The sequence below is a fragment of the Cyanidioschyzon merolae genome, chromosome 10, assembly GCF_000091205.1.
Source record: "Cyanidioschyzon merolae strain 10D DNA, chromosome 10, complete genome".
NCBI classification, from domain to species: Eukaryota; Rhodophyta; class Bangiophyceae; order Cyanidiales; family Cyanidiaceae; genus Cyanidioschyzon; species Cyanidioschyzon merolae.
Window position 1 is genome coordinate 19,529 of NC_010136.1, and position 19,328 is coordinate 38,856.

At 53.7% G+C, this 19,328-nt stretch overlaps 4 protein-coding genes across 4 annotated transcripts, besides 1 other annotated feature; 1 reads left to right on the forward strand and 3 right to left on the reverse strand.

Annotated features, from left to right (window-relative positions):
• Nucleotides 1–2,189: part of a sequence feature (repetitive element) that runs on past the window's edge.
• A 4-nt stretch (nt 2,190–2,193) lies between these two features.
• On the forward strand, nt 2,194–3,954 carry CYME_CMJ008C (similar to retinoblastoma-binding protein 5; the record flags this gene model as incomplete). The annotated part of the gene is made up of 1 exon (XM_005534709.1): nt 2,194–3,954. The coding sequence occupies one exon, from the start codon at nt 2,194–2,196 to the stop codon at nt 3,952–3,954; it is 1,761 nt and encodes a 586-aa protein (XP_005534766.1).
• Nucleotides 3,955–5,235: 1,281 nt separating this feature from the next.
• Nucleotides 5,236–7,590, reverse strand: CYME_CMJ009C (cycloartenol synthase; the record flags this gene model as incomplete). Its single annotated transcript, XM_005534710.1, has 1 exon — nt 5,236–7,590. The coding sequence occupies one exon, from the start codon at nt 7,588–7,590 to the stop codon at nt 5,236–5,238; it is 2,355 nt and encodes a 784-aa protein (XP_005534767.1).
• Nucleotides 7,591–11,799: 4,209 nt separating this feature from the next.
• CYME_CMJ010C (hypothetical protein) lies at nt 11,800–12,375 on the reverse strand (the record flags this gene model as incomplete). The annotated part of the gene is made up of 1 exon (XM_005534711.1): nt 11,800–12,375. The coding sequence occupies one exon, from the start codon at nt 12,373–12,375 to the stop codon at nt 11,800–11,802; it is 576 nt and encodes a 191-aa protein (XP_005534768.1).
• A 5,672-nt stretch (nt 12,376–18,047) lies between these two features.
• CYME_CMJ011C (26S proteasome regulatory subunit RPN12) lies at nt 18,048–18,884 on the reverse strand (the record flags this gene model as incomplete). Its single annotated transcript, XM_005534712.1, has 1 exon — nt 18,048–18,884. One exon carries the CDS (start codon nt 18,882–18,884, stop codon nt 18,048–18,050), a length of 837 nt encoding a protein of 278 aa, XP_005534769.1.
• Nucleotides 18,885–19,328: the final 444 nt, after the last annotated feature.

Sequence of the window (19,328 nt, forward strand, 5' to 3'; positions counted from 1 at the left end):
ACAGGACAGGAAGAAGAAGCAAATGGGGGAGGCCTTTTGTCGATGGCTGCAAGAGTGACGTCTCTACGATGAGATGGTGGTGGAATCCTGTCTTCTTCGACGTATAAAGGATCCGTACGAGGGAGAGTTGCGAGACGCTATGAGAAACCGTGTCGACTTGTACTCCATGAGTATTTCCAAAGCGTCGTCACGACTGATGCATTTGGCGAGGGAGATGTACGAAAACGTGGCGCACTTGGGAACGGCCGAGATTCCGGCGATTTTTTCGATAAGACCTTTATTCGACACCTGATGCTTGCCACAGCGGAAACGCGGAGGGAAAATGTGCTAGTCCATGGCCTTAACGAAAAACATCCCTTTTACAGGTTCGAGGCTACTCGATACAATGCTGACCGGGATATTTACATGTACGGAGCGATGAAGTATATCACGAACCTGAAGAATCTTTTGGCAGTGAACCTCGAACGTTTCATGATACGCACCGTGTCTGCACACTGCCCGGGCATCTCTCGCAAAGGAGTATGGGCGATTATCAATGGCATCACGAACGATCGTAAGCGTGAAGATGAGGTCGAATTTGTCAGGGAGAAGGCGTCATGCAGGAGTACGAATGGACTTCTGTAATCCGTGCGGCTATACAAGAGCACCGCGCAGTCTTGGGGTTGGCGAATCCAACAGACAAGATGTCAGACTTGAAAAAGATAAGGAAAGATACTATCGCCTCATCCTGCACTATTTCGTGTTTTTAGACCGTGAACTCGAACGCAAGGCAGCGATGAAGCTGAGTGGGGAAAAAATGAAGAGTTGGGGAGACGGAAGGCGGCCATAGTAGGGAAGCGCTTCAACGTGGTTCCAATGCGCAACATCAAGTCACAATTTGTCACCATCGACTCCAGAACCCTTCATGGCATCATGAGAGAGATCAGTCCCGAGTTCAATGTTAACAGGGCGGAGGTGACCCGTGAAACCCGCGAGACGCACTGGAAGAATCCCTTCGATTTCAAACGTCACAAAGTCAGCAAACAAAAGAAATTCACCGGGATGATCGAAACCGATGGATTAGCCATGTGTGTACACTGTCGGCGGTTGAAGGCAAATCGTCAAGTTCCGTCTTCGATATTGCCCGTTACGAAGCATGAATATGAGAAGGAGGCGGATCCTGCGATACAGAAACTGCAGGATAGCGACTTTGTCGTCGGCCTTAACCCCTGGAACACAAACATTATAACCATCGCTGTACTAAAGCGTCCGGAAGATTGCACCGACGGCAACTTACGTCAGAAATATATGCGTCTTCTGAGGTTCTCGAGAGCAATATACAATGGAGAATCCGGTATGATCAATGCAAGGAAGAAAATCGAGACTTGGACTTCAGGAATGAAGGATCAAATGGAAGCTTTGAGCGAGGTGACGAGCCGCGGAGCGGACTTTGAAGCTTTTCTGAAATTCATGGAAGTTCGCATTGCGCATTGGGATGCGCTGTAGGAGGAGTATACAAAGCCTCGGTGGGCTCGTTTGCGTGTGAACTTGTACTGCGGGAAGCAGCGTGCATTCGCGAACTTTTTGAATGAATTGAGTGCCTTGAAGAAGGATGAAAGTCAGAGGCTCGTAGTATCGTATGGGGCAGGACGCTGGGCGTCGAAGAAAGGGACTACACGTGCTCCAACCACAAGACCGTACAGGGAGTGTGCACGACGCTTCGTTACGATACCGATAGATGAGCTCCGAACATCGTATACTCACCATGAACTGGGACGTACACCTCAAAAAGTCGAGATGGAAAAGTGTCAGCAGAGCCCTGAGGATATAAAAAAGTACGGACCGCTGACGGAGGAGCAAATGGAAAGGAAGACGAAAGTTCGTGGACTCCTTGCATTAGTAAGTACAACCAATAATGGCAAGGAACGTATGGGGTTTGTGAACCGAGACTTTAACGCCGCCATCAATATCAGGAGATGCCCTGTGATGGAAAAAAAAAGACCCCCAGAGTCGACACGAGAGAGAATTCTGTTGGACAACCACCCAAAGTGGAACTATATGAGAAAAAGCTGGAATAAGTCGTACGTGGCCGGTCCAAAAAAACTGGGAGGCGTCTGCACCTCAGTTCCAAACGTTCTGACTAGGGCGCGTTTGCCGCCACTGCTGTACACCGCTGGCGACGTTCGACTTTAGAACAGCGTTGATGGTGCTGCGATGAACCGCGTCCTCCTTGATCGTCTCTTTCCTTTTGTTCGAGCGCAGGTTCCGGAACAAGTCGAGTTCTCGCTGAGCGAGCACGGTACGGGTCGTTGTTTCGCTTTTACACCGCTCTACGGGAACGTTCTTGCAGTCGGACTCGCTGACGGCACCATTGCGTTATATGACCTCGTAACGAGAGCGCTTGCCAAAAAGCTCTACGGACACACGAGCGACGTGTTCTCGCTAAGCTTTGTGCCACGCTCTACCTGGCTGTTGAGTACGTCTCTGGACGGCAGCCTGCGCCTTTGGGATGTATCTCAGCTGCGCTGCATTGTCTGCGTGCGCTTCGAGGCACAACTTGCGAGAGCTTCCGCACATCCACGCTTTCGGCAGAATCGCCTGTGTTGCGTCTCACAGACTGGCCAACCGGTTCTTCTGGTACAGCTGCCTGTCGAACCAGGAGAGTACCATGTGACTCAGTGCCCGTCTGTTTGGGTGCTGTGGTCGGGCCCCGCATCCACGCTGACGATGAGTGCGCAGGAGCGGACTCCGACTGAGACTTTACAAGTACCGGAGTGTGCACACGTCCATGCTTCAGACACCGAGGACGGCAACTCGGTCTGTACGCGGAACTCGGATGCGCTCCCACCGGTACCTGAACGTGCACCACTGCTTCGAGAGCTCGGTACGCACGGCGCTGTGGAGTTGCCGCCGACGCTGACGGGAAGCATCACGATGCCAGTAGCGTACTTGGCTGCTGAATTCGACCCCACTGGTGCCTACATCATCACACATGCTGCAGAGCAACCTGGTCTCTTGAAGGTTTTCAAGATCGAGCGCGCTACAGAGGCAGGCTCGGGTCCGAGGCTCACCGTTCACTGTTCCGCATCGTTCGCACTGCCGCCCCGTGCATTCGTGAAACAAATACAATTTGCTGAACGAGGGGACCTGTTCCTGGTTGTGGCGCATGATCGAATTGTTCGGGTTTTTGAGTGGAAACCGTTCGAACCGAACAAAGTAAGACTCTGGCGAGAGCTGAAAGATCGCGTTTCCTCAGTACAATGGCGATGGGCTGCATTCGCGAGCCACGACGAATTTCTAGTTGCTGGAACAGCGGCAAGCGCTGACCATCGCCTCTATATTTGGGATCTGAAGGCGAATCAATTAGTGAAACAATTGGATGGGCGCCCCAAAGAGTCCCTCAGTATGCTAGCGTACCATGCGAATCTTCATGCACTGCTAGTCCTGGTGTATCAGAGTGGCTCCATTCTTGTCTATCACAAGACCGTAGCGGAGAACTGGAGTGCATACGCACCATCATTTCGAGAAGTATCTGAAAATGTCGAGTATGTGGAGGCAGAGGATGAATTCGACTTTGACCCCGACGGGAGCAGCGTATATGATCGCCGTCGTCGCAAACATTTCGCTCCAGCTGATGAGGATGCTACCGTGGTCGACATAACCGGGAGGCTCCCCGATTCTGATCCTGGATACCAGCGATTCGCGGAAGCCGGCTGGAACGCGTCGTCATCGTCGTCCATGTCGTCGTCCAATGAGGAGCTGCTCTGTCTACCGGTAGACATCCCGCTGGATCTACCTCCGTTAGCATCAGAGGCTTCCTGGATCGGCGAGTATCGCGCGCTACGCAGACACGAATCGGAACAGCAAAGCTGCAGCGCAACGACGCTTCGACAAGACGATGCGTCGGCAGGTACCTCAAGTCAGGCAGTCATGCGCACTGTACGTGATGATCCTGCCGGCCAGCTGGCCAAATAGTTTTCAAGTAAACGCTCGAATTGATCGAGTGTGGCTCTATGAGCAACAGGCATTGCCAAGAATTTACTTCGATGTCGAAGAAAGGTCGTGACCGACGCTCCATACGTTGCTTCCACAAAGTCCGGATGCTCCCGTATACTTCCCGTTACCGATTTGCTTTTTCGTGTGCCTGTTACAGTTTTCCTTTTCAAGTCATGGATGCTTTGTTCATACCAAGCAACCGAATTCGAAGCCGGCATACGCAAAGGCAATGGAACGCCCAACAATCCCGGGTCGATTTCCATGTGCATCAGTTGCTGGAGCTGGACCGCAATCTTGCACTGCATACGCACAGGCAACTGGTTCACGAAGTGCGCAAGGATTGTTTAGAAAATCGTGTCAACATATCGCCAGTCGGAGGACCTCGAGGCCGGCAAGCATCACTAGCCGCACCTGAAGCGAAAGGTTCCTGAATCCGTGGGCTAGCATCCATCCATTGACGGCGGACAAGTGATCACGATCCACGACAAGCGCGCTCTGGAATCGAACAGAGCACACTGCGCGACAAATGGTCGTCCAGTAGACAACTTTTCTGCGGCTTCGAGATCGCTTTCTAGAAACGTTCACCTGGTCCTCGAGAATGGCGATGAGGTCCGAGAAACCGGCTTTGGATTCCTTAGGACTGTACGTGCCCAAGCGTCACCTTGAGAGAAACAAATCGGAAACTTCAAGAATTCATGATTCGAGCATGCTACGCGTAACGACCGGACAGCTCATGAATCCCATACGTATGAATCGGGAAATGATCGGGCTCATTTTACACACGCTGCTTCACGGGCGTCACGGAGCATCCTGATGCTGGCGATGTACCACACAGTCCGGCGGTAAAGAGGCGAAATCGCCACTTTGGAAAGACAAATGTGCAGACGAATTCACTGCGTAAATGCGTAAGCCGTTCATGTTGCACTTTGAGTGTCGAGGCTGAATATATAGGAAAGCTTAGCGCCGAAATCGAAAGCCAAGAACTGAACGACTATTTCAGTGCTCTATTTCCCTCAGAAATGGAGGCATCAGACGCTACCGGGCGAAAACCTGGTAGCGATTTGACCCATTTGCATGCCGAGCTTTGGCGGTAACCCCACAAGTCCTAGCACGCTCCTGTCGCACGCTCCGCAGTACATCATGAAGTTCGTCTCTCGATACCGGATGCCTAGAGCGCGTTCACCTGCACAGTGGCGCAGAGCAAGATTCATGTTCATGATCCAGTTGAATCACGTCACCAAGCGCATACGTGGTGCATCCTCAGGCCACCAGGTCCGTCTGCAGGGCACGGCGATACCGTCCCAGGGCCCAAATCGCAAAAACCGTCTCGTAGTTGTACGTGATCATGCAGTTGCGATTGAAGACGCCCCTGATAAGCTGCTGATCCCACGAGCCATCGCTTGTGCGTTGTGCGGACATGAGCACACGCGCTGCACGGTGGACAAGTTCCCGTTGTTCCGGACCGCGTTGATACCAACGCGCCGCGAGCAGCGTCATCAGCGCCCAGGCGGTGTTGACTGTCTGTATTTCGGGAGAATGGTGCCAACGTTTCTTGCTGCAGCTCTCAAAGGTCTCGCCCCAGCCACCGAGACCGCTGGGGTGCTGGTGCTCTTCCAGGAACTGGCATGCGCGTTCCAGCGCTGGACACGAGTCAAGTCGCTCACCGGCGTCTACGAGCGCCTCGACAGCGAACCAGGTACCGTAGGTGAAGCACACACCCCAGTTCCCGTACCAGCTGCCGTCAGGTAGCTGGATTCGCTTCATGAATTGGACACCCCGCCGGATTGCTGTAGCAATCTCAGCAGTCCGCGGATGATTCGGATAAGCTTTCAGAAAGACAATGAGCGTGCGCACACAAGCACTCGTGCACTCTACGTGATCCCAGTCAATCATAATATCACTGAAGACCTCGCTTGGATTCAGGTATTCAAGCCACGGATAGCTGCGGGTGTTCTCATACGTTGCCCAACCGCCGGACGGGTTCTGGAAGCTCAGTATCACGTTCACCGCATCGAAGATGCGCTCGTCGTTGATCGGTGGCTCCAGAAGCGCCTCCTTGCCGCGCTCTCGGAAGAGCGCACGAATGGCTAGCACGGCGCGAAGACCTTCGGCGGTGCAGTCGGAGATGGGCCACCCATGATCCCTGGTACTGAAGGGCCAGGCCCCCTTGCTGATATGACGATAGAAACGAGCCGCTTCCGGAACATCCTCGAGAACCTGAGACATCTCGAGGTAACGCCAGCAAGCGAGAAGCACGCGCTCCAGGCACGAGTCTGTGTCGAGAAAGAGGTCGGCGCTCTCTGCGTATGCCTGTGCGGCAAACGCCGTATCCCACAGCTGCGACCCATTATAGCCCTGCATTTTCATTCCGTCCTCAGCTACCCAGAGATAATCTTTCACTCGATCTTGATGCGCTCGAAAATGTGCTTCCGCGTCAGACGAGGTGCGATCATACCAGGCAACGAGCATGTTAATGGCCTTATTCACAGGACCGATGCAAATCCATTTGGTGTTATAATCCTCCTGACGCACCTGGAGCAACGTCTCTTGCAGGGCTCGCGGCCGAAGCCACCGATCACGTAGACGACGAATAAGCGGGTTGTTGCTCCACTCGTACACATAGAGCACATCCCAGAGCCATTTCTGCACTCGCGGACGATGCGTATACTCATCCAACGAGCTGCAGACGTGTCGGTACCGCGGCCAATCAATCTGATCATAAGGCTCAATGTACAGCTCCTCACGCAATGCAAGCACGAGCGGCGTTTCTGGACCACTGGCACGCTTTCCGTATATGTGGCTCATGGGTAGGTACACCACCCGACAGTGGCACCAGTAGCGTGCCGGCATAATCGGATTTGCGAACCAGCCAATCGCCGGACGGGTGCTACCCGTAGGATCACCGCTTCCGTACGGCAGCAGCCACATCTCCGGAGTCAGCGGATTCATGCCTCGCCAACTGTAGCAACCAAGGCAGGCCAGCCAGAACTTGCCCCAGGACGGTGTCATAACAGCACCACCGTGTTCATGAATAAAGCGGCGAGCGGAGACCAGCGGCTCCTCGGAGGCCTCCATACCCAGCAGACGCAGCGCAACATAGTTCAGCACAGTACCAAACATTCCCGAGGGCGCTTCAATGTGAAGTCCCCAGCCACCATCCGGATTCTGCATGTTCAAGAGATAACGACGCATTTCCACACGATAGGGCTCAGGCAAAGCGGTGCGAGAGATATAGCACACAATCAACAGACCAGGCAAAAGAAACATAGGTCCGCCGTAGTCACCGGGCCAGTGTCCGTCGGGTTGCTGCAGTCGAGCGTACCAACAGAAGCCTCGCCACAACGTCGCGTCAAGCTCACCTAGCGTTGCTGCTTTCGCATACTCCTCAGAGAGTTCCGCGTTGCTCAGCACGCCCTGGGCACGCAAGAGCGCTTGGATCCTATATACCTGATCCGCTGCCTGTTTTCGCTCAAATCGGTGCTCGTGGAAGGTCCTTCTGGCCTCCTCGATGAGCGCAGCTTCCTTTGCAAGCGCTGGGTCATCAAGGTTCGTCTCTGCGTCACTGGTCGAGAAAGTCCACCATTGCCTGCCGTGGTCGCTGTGCAAGCGCCACATGCTCCGTGACAGAGTGACGCTAAACAGAGACACGCTACGAGACGAGGCACTTACGCCCCGAGCGACCTTTTTTGTCGGCGCTCGTGCTCCGCTTGCAGCCACGACTGGAGGCGTTCGTGGCCGGAAACAGCGGCGATTGCAGCGCCGGCTTCGGAGCCAACGCTCCTGAGGAGCATCGCTGCACGAAGAATTCGCAGGGTGCTTTGAGGCATTCGCTAGACGCGTGACATGTTGAAGGGATGTGCTCAGCAGTCCAGGAGCGTGGAAGATGGTGTTCGTTCAACAACCGTCCAGGATACCTGGGCGTGCTGCATGTATGAGGCGCTTCAGCTGTGCTGAATCTCACTGATCTGTTTTGTACCAGTGGCTTGGATTCCAGGCGAGCATGCGATCCGCCAGCTCTTCTGACTGCTCATTTTTGTTTATCACAGCCCTTCAATGATACACCATGATGTTTCTAGTGAATGCTGAGGAGATTCCCGGAATGTTCATGCCACAAATAAGCGACTGGACTGTCATACCGCGCTGCACATATCCAGATGTTGATCTGGGCATGCAACTCGCGGAGCAGGGCATGCTTGCGAGCCCGTTGCTACAGGGTGGAATCATCCCCAAGCGGGTCTTTCACCCTCATTTTTCTTCGATATCTGGCATTCACTGAGCTTACCGTACACCATCTCTCGCATTCGGCTCTGTTTTACTGGCTTCTTCTCTTCCAGTTTCAGCGCGTACCCGTGCTCGTGTCGGATATGTGTCGTCCCGTATGCATTGAAAAGGATTTCGTACAGAATCGATTTCCGCACTCGTCGCAAGCGCTCTGCGATGGTCTCCGAGTCCAGATCTTGGGCGCTACTGCAGGTCTTTCGCCACAGGCTGCAAAACTAGAAGGTGACGTCTCGGTTATTTCCGTCTGCGACTCATTCAACAGATTGACGACCTCCGTTCGCGTTCTGATGTACTCCAGTCGACTATCGTCTTCGTGAGCCATTGAGGTGTTCACGTACGATCTGAAGCGAAGAATCTCTTCCGTCGCATCGCGATTTTCGGGAACGCGAAGGTGAGGCTGCGAACCCAGCAGTGTGTGCGCTCCATAAAGCGTCGAACGTTGACCTGAATTTTGTTCTTGTTCTTAGGGTTGGCTGCAGACCTGTTCGCACGTTGGCAGTGAAAAGCTTTCTCAATCCATAAAGTTGCGCGGCAACACGTTGAGGACATCTCTGAAGCATTTGTGCAAATACGTAAATCTGCTCTCAGATCGTATTGAATCCTCTGTCCCGCGTATCGACTGCCTTGCGACACCAAGGTTTGATCGACGCACTCGAAATGAACGTGAACAGCTGACAGGCCAGCGTCCGGAACGCAGACGAACAGTTGCTTGGAGACGTCCATAGAGACTGGGGTGGAAGACGTGTTTTCGAAGCTCGATTTTACTGAAAACTGCGTCACAAATGCGAACGTCCCTTCTATATCTATGTATTCGTGAGCGTCAAAACGGGGTTTTTAAACAAAAATGACGCCTTCGACTGCACTGAACAAGGCAGCACATACTGGAAAAAGAGCAGCGAAACGCCGATGGCGGCTGCGTGTTTCTTAATGGCTCTTTGAGGAACGGAGTGCAACGCGATCCAATAGCAGGACAGAGGAATTCGGGTTGGAAATGCCCCGAAGCGTGCTTCGGAAAAGGACGACGTTTTGGACGATTCTGCGCGTTTGGCGATTCATTGGCAACTACACCGCTGAGTCGACGCAAGGGCTCATGTCGTCGTCACGCTTGCTTGTTCCTTCTCTAAGAGCAGCTGTTCGGGCTGCTGTGAGTACGACTGCGAAGGTTTTATATGCTTCACCATAAAGTGGAATCGGCTGAGACGGATATTCGTGGCTCCTCTGATACGCATTCGGGTCTCGGTACGAAATCGCAAGTGTGTAGCTCAGCGCATGATTTTCTCCCATCGAAGCACTCTTCGTCCTGTGCACGTCCGTTTCGATGTAACTCCATTTGTATCAAATGTGCGGATACATCGCATCCTGTGTCGTCCTTGATAGTTTGGCAGAGAAAATGTACGCGTTTGACTGGATTGACGGGCGGGAGTCGTCCAGATACCAAGTTATAAGTTCTGGCTTGTGTGCAAGAATTTAGGGATCAGGACCATGAAAAGCCCGATTCATGTACGAGCTTACGGCAGAATAACTATACATAAGACGCAAAGGCTGTTTTGTCGCAAGCTGATCGTAACAACGTAAATCTATCACGGGAAGTTTGCCCAGTCTGCATGATCCATTGCTATTGTTCAATGTCCGCGACAGAAACAAACGATCAACAAGGATTTGCTGATCAAGATGTTCCAGAACTTGCTGCTCTGAATAGGATGCCCAATGCCCCTGTGCGGGGTGATTCGAAAAGGACACGATCTATTCAACAAGGACGTGGACTCAAGGTACGCTTCGGGTCGTGCTCAGTGCTGCTGTCGCCCAAATTAACAGAGCGCGACGGACGTTAGCTATTGCAGCATGCTGCACCTCAAAAAGACGATACGCTGTCTCGAGTGATGACATGAATGAGACCTGCGTCTTTTGTCGTCGTTTTTTCCCAAGTGATCCAACACCAGAGGATGCTCAGGGACTGAATTTGCGACGGGAGCGCCGTTCTGTCTGGAGACAGTCACCGCAACTTTACAAGATCGATTGTATCTGTGTGCCCTGGAGAGCTACGACCTAAATTGCTGTGGAATACGCATGCTTCCGCGGAAAAACATGGGTTGAAGCAAGCTTACAACCGGCTGTCTTGCACTAGGTGGGGTCCGATTTGTTTCGTGCATTTAGCGCCAAAGAATTCTCACCACGTCGCACAGCGTTCCCTACGCTGCCCGGATTAGATACACACAGCACAAAGCCGAGTCTTTTGGGGTGAGCATCGGATGCGAGGCTGCTTCACACATTTGCGCATAGCATAGAGGTTTGGGCCCTAACGCCACTGGTGTCGGGAGAGCTAGCTTCATGCCACAGTCCATTCCTGACCTCCCGCTCTGGTGAACTCTTCGATGAGCGGAGCACGCGGCCGTCAGAGCAGCCTCGGTGCCGGTTCCGAGGGCGACTAAATCCGTTGAGCAAGTGCATCCAAAGGCCGAGCAAGCTCGTTCGTCCTTTGCCTCCACACTATCGTTCGCTGAGTAGCGTCATTGCGACGAGCACTCCCCGCGGCACACGACCTCCTTCTCCGCGTCATACATGGACTCTAAATGTCTGTAATGCTTTCGCTGATTGGACAGAAATGCAGACAAGCCAGGTACGCAATGAGCGGCAGAATTGACGGCCCCGGCCCCGCAGAGCACGATGCATGCGCTCTTAGTACGCTGCAAAGACTGGCGACCTGAGACCTCCAGCGCAAACGAGATTGGAGGCTTGTAGGTGTTCGCGAACCCAAGCGAGCGCTGCCCAGATGCTTGCTGTCGCTCGAGGCCCGCACCCCTGATACGTAGAAGGGTGTGCACGATCGGTCTAGCAGCGAAAGCATTGCGTCCGAACCGCGCTCAGTGAGGCCGCCAGCCAGCGGGTACGCAACCAGTTATACGCAGGACCTCCAACGATCACCGCAAATTCCATGCATGAGATGAGAGAGCTCCGGCGTTCTACTTCGTGTTCGGATATAGCGGCCAAGAGAAGCACCAAAGATGCTGCACATGAAGAGACGCCTTAGCGCGCACGCAAGTTGGCCAGCGGATCCGTCCGCGTTTGCAAAGTAGCTGATAGCGTCGCGACGCTTTTCGAAGCCGCTCCAGTAGACGCAAGGTCCCTAGCGAAGAATGCCCTATGGCTACTCGGGAGACATGAATCTCCGGGAGGCACACTAGCCAAGAGGCTTGCTCATTCACGTACTCAGCGAAAAGAAAACAAACTGCCCGCGTTCAGCGCAAGCTCATGGTTTTCGCAGCGATCGCGTTTCGCGTATCGTCAACGTGCATTCCGCAACGGTAGTGACCCGCCACCACTCCTGTTACCGCTCTCAAGGCGAGCTTCACAACTGTTGCTTGTCGGGTATCGTACGCGACCGCACCGGAACGACCTGGGACTGACTGCTGACAAGTCCATAAGCTCAATGGCCGGAACTCTTCAAATGGTGAGTCTCTCGAAGTTCACCCCATACATGAACACGCAATTGTCGTCTCCCAGGGTCCGATCCCGCATTCGATGCTTCTGTGCAGCTCGAGCACATCACTCGATCCAGCCCTGCAATCGGGCAATAGTTTCCAGACAGTCCAGTATTACCTCCTGTTGCTCTTCTGCCTTCGCATCAGACTCCAAGAGCGCCCGGAAACGTGCCGTGGGGCGTGTCTCGGCGAAACGTCGGCGACATTGTGGAGGCTTCTCATGAAAAACCACAGCGCTAGCGACGCTCTCCGATATATTGGATTGTGCAGCAGCACTCCCAGGCCTATTTCTCTCGAAGCATGCCTCGTTTCCCGGTAAAACGTCACGCGAACTTGAGGGCTGACCAATAGAGCTCGCGGGCCCCGCCCGCTCCCTGGGGGTTACCGACGAAGACGTGCTGGCAGCCTCAGTCGAGTTCCGCGCTGCTGCTTCACTAGTCTCTGCGTCGAGACGTGGCCACCGCCGCCGACGCTCCCTGAGATACGCATCCAGCACCTCAGGTGGTGCGTCTCTGGTTGGAGGCTGAGGCATCGTCCCGCCGGCGCCGTGTGGCTTGCGGCCTGGAGGCCACCACTGCGGACCAGCGCCTCCGGCACAGCCCCGTCGCCAGCGCTGCTGTAACCCGCTCTCCGTGGGCATACGGAGCGGTCTCCGAACTTAACAAGGGCCAATACACGCCTTACGAGATCCACGGACGACCCTGAGGCGGCAAGTCTCGTCCAAGGCGACTGCTGGTCATGGAAAACTGCTCCGGCGGAATCACACGTTTGCGTCAACGAACCGCCGTATAGATTGCAAAGCAAGCGTCACCTCGGCGTTACCTAGGAAAGCAACGTCTGACTGTAAACGGGTTTCTTTCTGGCGGGCCGTTTCCGACCTGCCAACAGCGCTAACGAACGAAAATCTATAGCGTTGCTGTTGCGGCAGGATCTATGCACCTCTTTCGTAGATGGGATGGAGCCTCTTTCATGACCTCTTCATGGGCTTTCCGTTCAAATTGTTCTGCAACAAGGTACGTTGAGCAGCAGAAGATGGACTTCAATATGCAGTGTACTCTATAGATCGTAGAAGAATTGCTTGTAGGATACACATTCTTTCCTGAAGAGTTCCAGGAGAACTCGAATTCTCCTTCGGATGAGTCTTAACACAGTACACAGATGCGTGATTCACACGGAAAGAAAGAATCAGATGCGCTCCGCTCCAGAAACCGATATTTTCAGAGACTTTTTGAGGTCACTGGTAGAGAACAACTGATTGATCGCTATAGAGAAAACCCGAGCGGCGAGCATGGACACCACGGGAGTCTCTGTTTCTCAACAGCTCGTTCCCGGGATCCTGAAAACACTGGGATACAGTCGGAAAAATGAATCCTATTTCAAGCACGGCCGTCTTGCACGGAAATCGCAACGGTAGCATTCCTGGAAAGCCGCTATCCGGAGAAAGCACCGGAACGTCGGTTTGTTTTTCAGTCGATGACACTTGCTTCGGATGAAACGGTCAGAACGTATATTGGTAATCGCGGAGACAGAGCATGTTATCTGTACGAGTGAGCTCGAAGAGAACAAAGATATCATCATCGATTCTAGCTAGAGTGGATACACTCGGCGGCGTCAGTCGCGCTCGTGGAGCAGGCTCGCTCGACAGCACCCATTGGCCTAATAATTGAATACTTTTCACCTGAGGTCTGGTGACGTCCTTCTATTGAACAACGTAGCATTTCGCCATCCACTTGCGGTTGGGATTCTGCCGATTCGATCAAGGGTTAGAGTAGCTTTCCATTCCTGCGCACACTCCATGTTTCAACCCTATTGCATGAGTGTTTTCTATTGTGAATCCTATTGATCGCTTCAGTGGGCAAATCGCAAAATCGCTCTGTACAGGGTGACACTCTGGCACATGGTGTCTTTCATCCGCATTGACCATCTCCTCCGGCAAGGCCCTCATATAAGGGTATATAGAAGCGCGTTCATTTCCAAAAAAAAAATAAGGAATGAGCCGCAGTGCGCACTTCAGTAGGCCGAGATGGAGCGCCGGCAGCCAAGCGCATCGGTAATAGAGAAGCACGCAGAGCTGACAGAGCCCCAAATGGTACTAATGGCACGAGTTCGAGGAATCGGTGTACTGATGAGTTCCATTAGAGGCAATGCACGCATGGAATTCATAAACCGAGGCGTCAACGCCGCCACCAACATCAGGAGATGTTCAGCGCTCCAGACGAGACCTGCGGAGCATTCGCGAGCGAACGTTATCGTGATGCTTCTCAGGCTCCAAGTTTGCATGGAGAAACTGTAACCGATAGCAGGGAGCCGGTAAAAAAGGCTGAAAGGCGTCTGGGCATACCTATTAATTTCCATTAGATGCTCGTGAAACGTTGTCGCTCCATCGGGCATATTCCAAGATAGATACTTTTTACTCATACGTTTGATATCAGGGCCAGGGGTCGTTTACACAGCGGTGCGACGTTCATCTGCAAGACGATATACGTCGATGCTCGCAAAGTGCTTCAGAAAGCGCTGCACAAAAGCGCATAGCGAGTCTGAACGTTGACGATGAAGTCGTCAGCGGCACCTGTCCGCAAAGGCCACGACACCCAAGTAACATGGACGACAAAACGCTTCAGGAGCCAGCCATCTGCAAAAATCTCTGTTCCTCGAACGTCTCCTGAGTGCTCTGCCCGACAGCAGAACAGGCGACAACCAGTACCCTGATGGGATTCATTGCGGAAACATAGGTACATTGTCGCCGCCAAGGCATTCTGAGGTGCAATGAGCGAGGTGCGTTGTCTGACAAGCGTTTGCAAGACAAAAGTTGTGCATGCGAACGCCTCGAATGCTACCGTCTACGTGCCCGCCTCATTCGAAGACTCGGCATACGCTAGTCGCAACGTGTCCAATACGGTACACGCACCGCGTTTATCATGTTGGCACTGCCGCTGTCCCGAAGCTGTCGTCTCGAACGAGGCGTCTGTAGTGATTCCTCGTGGTACGCGGCACCCGTCTGCATACGCGTAGCAGCTGCTGGCGCAATCCATGGGCACTCGAAGTGGATTCCCTCCAAAAGATGCAGGATATCACGATCATGCACCGTACTAGACGTATGGGCATCGGGAAGTGCTGTATCTACGGCCGAAGCGGCACTGTACGAGACCGTAACACCATGAGCACAGGTTCTGGGAGGAATACTCGTCCGGAATCTATGCAAATTCGGAGGTGCAGTGCAATGAAACTCCAAAGATTTTCAGATCTTTATGCGTTGCTCGGGACGCCTGCGCTTCACTAGATCCCGGCTTTCGGGGCGTTAACGCGCCATCAGTTTTCTCGGTCCACGATGCATCAAGCGTCTCTCGACGACAGCAGACTACAGCGTGATCCAGGCCCGCGCACAGACTGCGGGGCAAGAGCAGCTCTGTTCCAGAGTTGCTAGGCTGAAAACACGCACCACCAGGCGCGAGAGCACGAACTACGTTTTTCCATTAGAGCCCACCGCATCCGAACGAATATACGTCGCCATTACTAGTGCATACTGCTCGCAAAATGCAGATGGTGCTAAGGCGATTCCGCACTTCGCATTGCAAGCTTGTACTGTGCATGCCGCAGCTGTCGGACAACAGGGGCGCGGGCGCACCACATAGCTCCGTATGATGGAATTTTCACGCTGGGATCCGAGCTGAACCGGTGCGGATGCGGCGTCTGGTCGTCGCCAAGTGGCTGACACAAAAAGCCACGCACGACGAGGTACGGTACCACTTCACGATACACTGGTGTATAACTATTCACCTCGAGTACGAGATGGTCGACCTTTTGGAGCCACCGCTGTCCAAGCGAGCGTAACGCATTCATATCATGGCCTTCGACGTCGATCTTCATGAAGAATATACCCTGGATGCGTTCGCCGCTCTGGCGCTGCCAACGATCCAGTAGTGTGTCAAGGCGAATGCTCTCCACTGATATAGACTGAACGGTGTCCTCAGAGTCATCCGCAGACTTAATATGTGCCATGCCAATGTTGCCCTCGTAGCGAGCGTAATGCACGTCCTTGCTTGGCTTTTCATCGATGGCATACTGGTGGATAGTCAGACGCTGAGCAATGGCAGTATTGAGGCGCGCGGAAAGGGCGACAGTAGCGGCGACATCTGGTTGCATCTCAAAGCTGTGCACCCGATGACCGAGCGCTGCCGCGAAGAGCGCAAACGATCCATAGTTCATACCGACGTCCATGACAATCTTGCCACGGCCGGCGGTCGGCTTCGATAGCCGTCGAACCAACGTAAAGACATTGTGCACGAACTCTCGGTCCCAGAAACCCCCATTACTCAGCATGCTGTCGCAAACGAGATCAGGAGTCACGCACAGGAATGTATACGGATTGGGACGCTCTGTTGCGGGGAGCTCGGTGTCGTTTTCGGGCACATATCGGCCGAGCCGGTACTGCGACCAGCGCTCATTCGGTAAGCCCAAGAGGTACTTGAACGATTGCGTCTCCGAGTTGCTGATAATATTTCTGATCGCACGCGCGTCTACATACTCAGAGAGACGATCTCTCGAGCTCGCCGTCAGCTGAGACGCTGGGAAGACCGCAAGCAGAAATACAACGGAGAACAAAACAAAAAACGAAAGCGCCTGGCGGTGCCACCTGCTGCGGTTCTTGCGGTAAGTTCGAAGCAAGATTTCCAAAATATTCATGCCTGCGCACGAAAAGTGCCGAAGAAGTACAAAATGTTGACTCCGAAAAACGTCAATCCAAAAGTTGCAACGTGAGCATGCTCAGAGCTCCGCTGTGCGATGCAACGCAGCACTGCCGCCCGGTGCATGCGTTCCAGTCCGTGCGGTAAAATCGATGCGGTAAGCAACATATTATGAGACACGAGTGGACAGTAATGGATCGATTGCCTTGCATGCCGTGCGGTAAGATTGATGCGGTAAGTATCCAATTATGGGACAAGAATGGTCAATAATCGATCGATCATGATGCATGTCGTGCGGTAAGCTTGATGCGGTAAGTATCCTATTATGAGACACTAGTGAACGACCATCCATAGATTGCCTTGCATGTCGTGCGGTAGGAACGATGTGGTTAGCATCATATTATGAGACAATCATGATCAATAATCGATCGATCACCTCGCACGCTAACAAGAGCACACTTCTCACAGACACGCACATCCCGCAGCTGGCAACTATACAGTAACACCAAAGCGATACTGGATTTGCATATCGCTACAGACGCGTACCGATACCTGTCTTGGACTCAAAAGGATAATGTATTCTTGAGCAGAAGCGGATTCAATGGGAATCAATCCTGTTTCCGTACCAGGATGCCCTCTGCGCTGTACGAGCGCCTCGAAAGCATGTTCCCGCGGCGCAGAAGCGCGCCTGCGCAAGGCGATCAACGAGGGCGAGGTTGTCCAGTGGCCACCAGCTGTCGCGAAATTCAGCACGCGTCCACGCGACTGTGTGGATCACGTGCCCGACTTCGTGCGTCGTGGCATTCCTGGTAATGCATCTGTGCTTGATACCATGCGCGTACATACATGAAAGTGCTTCATCTCGACGTTGCACCCAGAGCACGGGAGCCTGTGTCCTTGGCGCAGCACGGACCGGAGACGCAACCGTTCCAGGCGCCTCGTTGTCACAGATGCAGCTCGAGCGCACGCGTCGGCTCATGCATGCGCAATGGAGAGCATCTCGAATACGTGCAAACGGCATACCAGCAACGAATTAAGATGCAACGGGTGCGCGGAAACTCGGCAACTGCAACGAGGGCGCCTTGCGCATGGATACAGTCGCACGGGGTGCGCTCCTGGAAATGGTATCCTAGAGCGCGCACCGTGCATTGCCAGCGTTGCCTAAACTCAACGTTTTCAGAGCAATTACTCCCTAGCTGCATGCAGCTACCAGCATGCCTCTTCGGAACACCGGCCTCTGCTCGACATCGCATCATTTACCTCGGTGGTACCAGTTCAAAGTTCTCGGGCGGTGTTGCTCAAGAACGACTGCCGCCGGAAGTCCACGCTGCTGCAAGATTCGTGACCGTTCCTCTGTAGATGCTCTGAAAGAACGGGCGCGTCATCATAGAACATTCAAAATCATGCCAGTATCGCCAAATGGACGCCAAACCGCCTACCAGTACTGGGGACGCATTGGAGCACCAGAGGCTTGATCAGCCCCGGACGTGTACGTCAACATCGCGCTGACGTGAGCATCGCATACCTGGGTGGACGCAAAACGCCCGGATCGTGGTGACCATGTCTCCAGATAAACCGATGCGACTTCAAGTCCGCAGCCTAAATACGCGATTCATGATGCATACGATTAAACAATACGCTCCAGACCGCGTATATACTCCATGGTGCGACTGACGGCTTCTTTCGCCAGCAGATATTGTGATGGTGCTTCCCTAATGTGATCTGAAGCGATGAAATGCACAGTCTCGTTTTGAACGACGTACTGCGTACAATCAAGCACACGTGCCAGCAGAGCGGGCACCTGTTCGACCGGCAAAGCTGCCATGCTCGCCAATTCTTCAAGCGTGACATGCGCATAGGCCTCCGCCCAACTCGTCACCATCTCCTGGATTGTCGTCTCCCGCAGAAGCTCGATAAAAGGCAACCACTCCGCACCTGCCTCAATGTGGAGGATTTTCTGATAGCTGCCTTCCGTAAGCGCCTGCTCCACCTGAAAAGGAAAAAGCACGTATGGGTTCTGTTGCGGCTCTGTGGTAGGCAGCAGCTCCAACTCCATATGGTACTCTGCCAACCTGTTTTGTGCCAAGAGTCGCATCAGATTGAGTCCAACTAGGAGGTCGCGATGTGGCGACTGAATACCGGCTTGCCTGTCCAGCTCGTAGAGTGGCATTAGCTGCTGGATGTGACGCTCCATTGCCGCCCAGTCGCGTTCCATGACGGCGAGTCGCACACATAGTTCGTGAAACGTGCGCTCTGCCAGATGATCACCAACTCGGCGAAGCACCAGCTCTCTCTTTAGACTCGTGACCAGGTGATCGGCCTGCTGCTTCTCGGGCCCGCTGAGCGTACCACGCTCCACCAAAACCTGCAAATCATGCAGGCTCGTAGTCACCGAAGCTGCTGCTGCTGCTGCTGCAGGTGAATCTGAGCCCGGCACGCCGTCCGTCATCGATTCTGGTCTCATGCCGTCAGCCTAGTGTGGTACAAGCGAATGAGCAGCAAAAGAGAAACAGGGATGCGAACGTATTTTCGAAACGCGCGCGTTCGCTAGCACTTGGAGTACAGCCCACAGTTCTCCGATCTCGCTGTCTGGTAACACTGTTGTCCTTGCCGCGCCGGCGATGCGTGCGCTCCCTGCCTTGGGTCCGTCGAGAAGCGTACCAGTTGCGCACTTCTCTCGCTTACGCACCGTAGATGCGCTGCGCGTTGTAACAAAATGAGACGCGCCAGCCACAACGACTTGTTCTGCACCAAGAGTCTCTGAAACGCTGTGCAGCCCAGACCTAAACGACACCGGTTTTGGGCTCGCTCGCACTTGCGTTTACCTGCGTTTGCGTTTCGTCAACACCACCGCGAACGCAGAGCGTTTCAGCGACGGGAGCCGCGGCTCTGGTGTCGCGCGTTCCAT